The sequence below is a fragment of the Lissotriton vulgaris genome, unplaced genomic scaffold (genome assembly GCF_964263255.1).
Source record: "Lissotriton vulgaris unplaced genomic scaffold, aLisVul1.2 SCAFFOLD_261, whole genome shotgun sequence".
NCBI classification, from domain to species: Eukaryota; Metazoa; Chordata; class Amphibia; order Caudata; family Salamandridae; genus Lissotriton; species Lissotriton vulgaris.
The window spans coordinates 2,022,297-2,030,050 of record NW_028252546.1 but is presented as its reverse complement, the minus strand read 5'-3'; the positions used below and the strand labels follow the sequence as shown (position 1 = coordinate 2,030,050).

The window sequence follows — 7,754 nt, the reverse complement described above, 5'->3', positions numbered from 1 at the left end:
ACCCTCACTCTACTGCCCTCACTCTACCACTCTACCGCCCTCACTGCACCACTCTACCGCCCTCACTCTACCCCTCTACCGCCCTCACTCTACCGCCCTCATTCTCCCACCCTCACTCTACCACTCTACCGCCCTCACTCAACCACTCTACTGCCCTCACTCTACTGCCCTCACTTTACTGCCCTCACTCTACCGCCCTCACTATTCCACTCTACCGCCCTCACTCTACCGCCCTCACTCTACCACTCTACCGCCCTCACTCTACCGCCCTCATTCTACCACCCTCACTCACTCTACTGCCCTCACTCACTCTACTGCCCTCACTCACTCTACCACCCTCACTCACTCTACTGCCCTCACTCACTCTACCGTCCTCACTCTACCACTCTACCGCCCTCACTCTACCACTCTACCGCCATCACTCTACCGCCCTCATTCTACCACCCTCACTCACTCTACTGCCCTCACTCACTCTACCGCCCTCACTCACTCTACCACCCTCACTCACTCTACTGCCCTCACTCACTCTACCGCCCTCACTCTATCTATATATCGCCCTCCCTCACTCTATCTATCGCCCTCCCTTACTCTATCTATCTATCTATCTATCCATCTATCTATCGCCCTCCCTCTATCTATCTATCGCCCTCTCTCTATCTATCGCCCTCCTTCCCTCTATCTATCGCCCTCCCTCCCTCTATCTATCGCCCTCCCTCTATCTATCGCACTCCCTCTATTGCCCTCTCTCTCTCTATTGCCCTACCTCTATCTATCTATCGCCTTCCCTCTATCTATCTGTCGCACTCACTCTATCTATCACATCACCACAGCATCACTCAGCACCACCAGAGCATCACTCAAGGGCACAACAACATCACTATGCGCTACAACAGCATCACTGAACGCCACAGCATCACTTGTCGCCGCCACAGCATCACCAGTCGCCACCACAGCATCACTCGTCGCCACCACATCACTCATCGCCACCACAGCATCAATCTGTGCAACCATTCAACAACAACTGGTTCAAATATGTTCTCTCAATGTTTCAAGCTTTATTACAAATGTCACAAAAATGTTAATATTTAACTTCTGTTCTTGGATTTTCGTCAGAATAAAATACACTGAACATAATCTTCACAAAAGCTATTTACAAAAGTTTAAGCTGTTGCCATTATAAATTACAAGAACTTTTATTTAAGTATTAATTATTAAGAAAAATGAAAAGCCATTGTTATTTGTAATATCAATACATCTAAGTCACGTAAATACAACACATATTGCAATACAAATGCTATAGGTGTCACATTTATGAACGTTAACACTATTGGAATTGTAAATGACAAAGCTATAACCCACAGTCCCACTTTAAAGCTATAATTTAGCCATTTTGAAAACCAACACATAAATACAAAATTTGTCATTAACAATACCAATAGCTCAAACTTTCCTAATGCGAGACCTATTGCATTGCAAATGCTTGTCTTAAGTCCATTTAGATCCGTCGCTATAGCTACAGCTTAGGTCGTCTTTCCTTGCGGCCAGGGCCTTATCTAGTCTCTCCTCTCTCTCCATGCCGCGCAGAGCTTGTCTTCCCTCTATGTCGCGCTTAGTTTGTCTTTCTTCTCTGTCGATGCCCAGGCGAGGTCTGTAGCGGTGTATGGCAAGATGGCGGCTCCCGGTGACAACCCGGCCCAGGGGAGGGGCATGGGGAGGAGCCCAGTGAGGTCCCAACCTGGTGGAACTGAGGGATCCGAGAGGGTGCGTGCCGGGGGTGAGCACAGGGGATACGGGCTGGAATAAGCGAAGGGTGTTGGGAGGACTCTAGGCACTTGTTTTTCTACGGTGTAACTTTCTGACTTTTTACGGGGTAATTGTTTCCCAGAGATCGGCGACATTGGCCGCTATGCTACATTCTCTTTACAATAGCCAATCACCACGCATATTCCGCCTCATTCTTCTCTCTTTTAGAGAATGCAATTTCCATTTTGCGCGCACACACACATCCCCAACCCGGCATGACCCGAACACGTTCCAGCCTTTCTTTAAATATGTTTAGGGCAAGAGTGTTTTACTGGGGGGCAGACTTCCCTCTTTGCCGAGGAGAAAGGGACTTGAAATCTAGCAATTAAAATGGGTGTTGTAAGCCCTTCTGCTTCAAAGACATTATTTCCAGCGGTCCCCTTAGGCAACCCTCTTCCAAGATAATTGTGCCTAGGACTGACTCTAGTTGCACTACTCCTGTCTCACCTCGCCTTGCTGCTACTACCGTCACCACCTCCTACAATCTATATAACGTGTGCCTTTGAAACGACCAAACGAACGTCTGTCTATTAGTTTCGACCGTGTGCCGTTTATAATTATTGTAACTAGTATTTGTGACTTTGTATCTGTTGGTATGAAACCTGTTTTTATTGTAAAGCGCTCTTAGCACATTTGGGTAATGTCCTTCCTATATACAAATGCATAAATAAAGCGCAAGGAGGGCTCAAATGAACCTTGGTATAGAACTGAAGGGAGGAAGAGAATACAGGGAATTCATTTAAGAAGAAGGAAAAAGGGACGGGGAGAAGCCGAGGGAGCGCAAATGATGAGAAGTTTCAACTTTCAGGATCCACCTGCGGTACTGTTGAACGGTTATCAGAGAATTGCACTTAAGCAGACCCGTTTCCTCTTCACAGCATAAACATCCATGTACTCCTTAGAAGGTTGACATGGGAAGAGATGAGAATAGGGTGTTTGGTGTAATGGGGTCGAGTAAAGTGAAGGGGAGAGTGATGGAAATTATGTTAAGAGATAGGGTGATAGTTGACAGAAAGAGGGCTGTGGAGTAGAGAAGATTGGCAAAAGGAAAGAGAAAGTGGCTAGTTGGTTAGTGGACACGCAGGAATATGGAATAGTTATAGGGAAGGAAGGGAGTGCAATACATAGGATAGGAGTGAACTGCTAGAGATTCGACATGTTGAGGAGGTGAGAAGGATTGTAAGTGAGGGAGAAATACGAGCAGAGATGATGGCAGAAGAGAAGGGGTGAGAGTAAGAAAACACAAGAGTAGCAAAGAAACAGGGACGAAGGAAAGAAGGGGGCGAGTGGGTAAAGTTTAGAATGTTAGGCTTTAGGCGAGAAGACGGTGAATGAAAATAAATTGTGACCGAGTTGTATAAGGGGGTTTGGGATGTGGAACGGTAAAACTTAGAATGGATAGAGTTTAGTGAAGATATGGGTGAGGGGAAAATGTGCACAGAAATGGAGTTGATGAAGCGTGAGAAGGACGGGTGAGGGCGGGTAATTGGGTGGTGCAGAAATGAGTCTCAAATGAGAAGGGATGATGTGTTGGAGGGGAGTGATCAAAATGGAATGACGAGGTGAAGTGATCGGACAATAACTGGGAGGTTCCGAGGGAGAAAAGAGCAAATCGGAAATTAGAAAGGGAAGCTAAACATTGATGGAGCTGAAGGGTCAATTATAGTGGGAGAGGTGGACATTCGGGAGGAAGATGCAAAGGAGAGAGATGTGTGGAAGGATAGCTCAAAGGAGTGGAGTCGAGCGGAGGTTACAAGTGAAGGTAGTGATATGGATGGAGTGGGAGGCATGAGATGGAATTTGGATCTTTAAATAAGAACAGAAAATGGCAGGAGGTGATAAAATCAAAGACCTAGGGGAGGGCGAAGGTAATCATTTCTGATGGAGAATGTGCAAAGAGAAACCAGAAAGTGAAGGGGAAACAGAAATGCTGATAAAAAGGAAGATGAGGGGTTGTATCCACAATAAAATGTGGTACGTAACAGGGGAGGAAGGGCTTATTCTCAAAGGGAGGCCAGGGGAGGGAAAATGACTGTGGAAGACAGGTACATTAGAGTGAGTGAGGTTAATAACGATGTGAACCTGATACGAGTTGAAATGCTGAGGCGAGAAACAAATGGAGCTGAAAGAAGTAACAGGAAAGAGAGTCTCTGAAAACGGCAGCAAAGAAACAACAAAAAAATGGTGACTGTAAGTGGGGCAGGGAATGTGAAGAGAGGAGTGAAAGGCTATCTATCCTAACAAGAAGCGTGGTAATTATGAGAAAGATTCAGGGCACCTATTCAATATTTATTTGACCTGAACCGGTTTATTCTTGTTGTGACCTGGAATTGTTACTTGTGGTGTGCTGTGCTCCTGGAGCATTTCTGAGCCTGCAACTTATACCTTGCTTGTTTTAAACCTTCAGTTCTGTTCACAGGCCCCTACGTTGCAAGAACCTCCGTCTGCTAACCTGGATCCCGAAGAGCCCATGCCAGCCACGCAGCACACACCGGCTGCAGAGCAGACTCCTGTCTACCCCTCAGCCGGTGGCTCCAAAGACATGATGGCTGAAGGCTTGCCTCCATCTATTGCACAGGAGGCCGTCCTTAAGCGGAGCTCCCCACTCCCCGAGAGCACTCCGCAGGTCCGGGGTTACGACTTCAACCAGGGTGTGGACTATCATGCCTTACTACAGTCCTTCTACACCACCGGATTCCAGGCCACACACTTTGGCCAGGCAGTGCGAGAGGTCAACGCTATGGTGAGTTTCACGTGCCATATACAGACTAATAAACCCATTAATGTAGGAAAACGCTGGAGGTTTGATTCTGTGCTCAGTTATTGCTCTGGGCACAGTGTCGGCAAAGTAGAATAGGAACAGCAAGTGTTTTGATGTTTGACTCAATGTTGATTGAACCAGTTCTATAAAGTGCGAATGAAACTAGTGTAGCTAGGGCAGTATGTAATTCTGTATTTGATGAAAGCCCCGGAGTGCAGATAGGAGGCGTGTCTGCATTGTGGTGAATTAAACGATAGTGAGGAGGTTACTTTTTGGGGTTTGTGCTCATTACCCAGCGATGCCACCCAAAGCAGAATGTCATCCAGCAGTAAACCTAGCCTTATGCACCTTAGAACCAAACTAACGTTAACCATACCTTACTGTCTCTTCTTGAATGTAACCTTTAACAGGTTACATGATGCCTAACCTAGATGATGCCTAACTTATGTTACCTTACCTCTAACATGTAACCTAGATTGTGATTCACCTATGGCTGCAAGTTTACGGTCTCTTTAACTCCTACCACCTATCGATTATTTTGCTTGTTTCTAACTGCCTCTTTCAAGTGGCATTTCTAGGTTGTGGGGCATTGGCAGGCGGCATTTCTAAGGTGTGGGGCATTGGCAGGTGGCATTTCTACGGTATCAGGAATTGGCAGGTGGCAGTCCAGGGTCTGGGGCATTGGCACAGGCCAGTTCCAGGGTCTGGGGCATTGGCACAGGCCAGTTCCAGGGTCTGGGGCATTGGCACAGGCCAGTTCCAGGGTCTGGGGCATTGGCACAGGCCAGTTCCAGGGTCTGGGGCATTGGCAGAGGCCAGTTCCAGGGTCTGGGGCATTGGCAGAGGCCAGTTCCAGGGTCTGGGGCATTGGCAGAGGCCAGTTCCAGGGTCTGGGGCATTGGCAGAGGCCAGTTCCAGGGTCTGGGGCATTGGCAGATGCCAGTTCCAGGGTCTGTGGCATTGGCAGGGGCCAGCTCCGGGGTCTTGGGCACTGGCAGAGGCCAGCTCCAGGGTCTGGGGCGTTGGCAGAGGCCAGCTCCAGGGTCTGGGGCGTTGGCAGAGGCCAGCTCCAGGCCAGGTCTGGGGCGTTGGCAGAGGCCAGCTCCAGGGTCTGGGGCATTGGCAGGGGCCAGCTCCAGGGTCTGGGGCATTGGCCGGTGGCAGTTTCTGGGACATTGGCAGGTGGCAGTTTCAGGGTCTGGGGAATTGGCCAGCAGCAGGACTGGCGAGTGGAGTGTTTGATTCACCGGGGAGCAACCTATGTGCGTTATTGATTCATTTCTGTTAGCACAGTGGATAAAGTAAAACCAGGAGAGTTTTAAAAGCTGGAGCAATTTGTCCGTTACTGGTGCATGACTCGTGGCCGTGCTGCAATATATTCAGGGCGGGATAAGAATCAACGAGTAGTGGTGGTGAAGGTCACGAGTGTTCCAAGACTCGTGACACTGAGACCACTGATTCGACCCGTATGCCAGCTCATCTGCCTATGAAGCAGCATGCATATGCCCCTAGTTGTAAACTCGTGCTTTCCGTTCAGCACTGGCTGCAGAAATCTTCATGCAAGCTGAGTCGCAGATTCGATCAAGGTGCGGCTGGATCAACATTTCATTCTTCTCACTAGTAAAATGAGTACCATTCGGAAGATTCACTACACATGTTAGTCATGAAACAAGAGATTTTCATAAACAGCGGTTGATATATATCCGAGGATTGTAATCTTTAAGTGCTGTATCCCACACGAGTAGTAAAGTAGCTAAAAGTTGCTGGCTGCGACTGGTGCACCGTGCACACGACGGACTCGTATGAGAGAGTGCTTTATCGTGCATGTGTAGTAAAGCAGTCTGCAGTTGACAGCTTATGGCCGTGTTGTATCTGAGTAGTGGACCTTTCACGTGCACTAAACATGCTCCTAAGCTGAAGGCTGCTGGCAGTGCTCTGTTAAATTGTTGTACTGCACATATGTGGTGAAGAGTCTGCAGACGCCGACTGCCAATTATGTTGTATTTGGTGGTGTGCCATGCACACGTCATGACCCCGGCCTGCAGTAAACACAGCTGTACCATGAACTTGTAGTAAATGGCGTAAAGACGTAGTGTCAGAATGATATATTATGTACATGTGGTGAGGAGTGTGCCACTGCTGAATAATGGTTATCTTGTATGGTTGGTATACTATGCAGATACATTGTCTGCAGCTGAAGTCTGGTGGTTGTGTTTTTAAACACATGGCAGTGTTTCCGGTCTGCAGTAGAATGCTGCTGGTAAAGTTGTGAGAGTGGCGTGCGTAGCATGCAGTCTGCTGCTGAAAGGTTGCTGCTTGTGTTGTATCAGGGTATCATTTCGGGTAGTAAAACATGCCTGCTGTATAACGCTGTTTGTTGTGTTTCAACAGTGGGTATCATGCACACGTAGTGTCTGCGGCACAAGGTTGCTGTTTATAATAGAGTGGTGTGCGAGGCACAGAAAACGCAAGAGTAGTAGCGAAGAAACAGAAACGAAGGAAAGAAGGGGGCGAGGGATTAAAGGTTAGAATGTTTGGCTTTAGACGAGAAGAGAGTGAATGAAAAAGACGTTGTGACAGAGTGGTATTAGGAGATTTTGTGGTATGTTTACTACACCGTCTAGTTGAAGGCTTTGTGTCATGGCGGGAGTTCAGTGAAACATTCGCATGTAGGAAAAGCGATGCTTATCGGAAAGATGAGCGTTTGCCCTTCTTTAACGCACCATGCACCATGCACATGCTCTAAATATGATGATTATATCGTTACAAACAACAAAATTCACTGGAAACCTTTAGTTAAGTTTGTCTTCCAAAAACACACCGACCTAAGTTAATACACCGCTTTGAAAAGCCAGTGAGGTTCCATCACTAACTAAACATTTACCAAAATTAGATAACAAAGATTACCTAAGCATCTTAAACTTTCCAAAGAATGTTCTTTAGGATGCAGTGAGCAGCGCATTGAATACATCCGGGCATAGAAGAGGCCACTGTCCCTAATTACTCTGCCAGCTGAGGTCTGTGCCTCTGATTACATTATGGTAAACGACTACTCTTTCCTTGATCACGCAGTGGCGGGTGGAGGCTCTGTCCCTGATTATACTGTGGCAGGTGGAGCTCTGTCACTGATTACGCTGTGGCAAGTGAAGACGTTATTCCTGTTTACACTGGCAGGTGGAGGCTCTGTCCC

General features: G+C 47.5%; 1 protein-coding gene across 6 annotated transcripts in view; it reads left to right on the top strand.

The window, feature by feature from the left end:
• Positions 1-1,641: 1,641 nt before the first annotated feature.
• LOC147662125 (deoxyhypusine synthase-like) overlaps positions 1,642-7,754 on the top strand; it is a 181,260-nt gene continuing 175,147 nt past the window's right edge. The window contains exons 1-2 of one of the 6 annotated variants that reach the window (XM_086951092.1): positions 1,642-1,774; positions 4,223-4,546. In XM_086951092.1, the coding sequence (XP_086807218.1) occupies positions 4,274-4,546 (273 nt within the window). In that variant the 5' untranslated portion in view covers positions 1,642-1,774; positions 4,223-4,273. Of the gene's footprint in view, positions 1,775-1,850; positions 1,871-3,396; positions 3,566-4,210; positions 4,547-7,754 lie in introns of those variants that run through there. The other 5 variants (XM_086951090.1, XM_086951089.1, XM_086951093.1 and 2 more) reach the window with 5 other exon arrangements.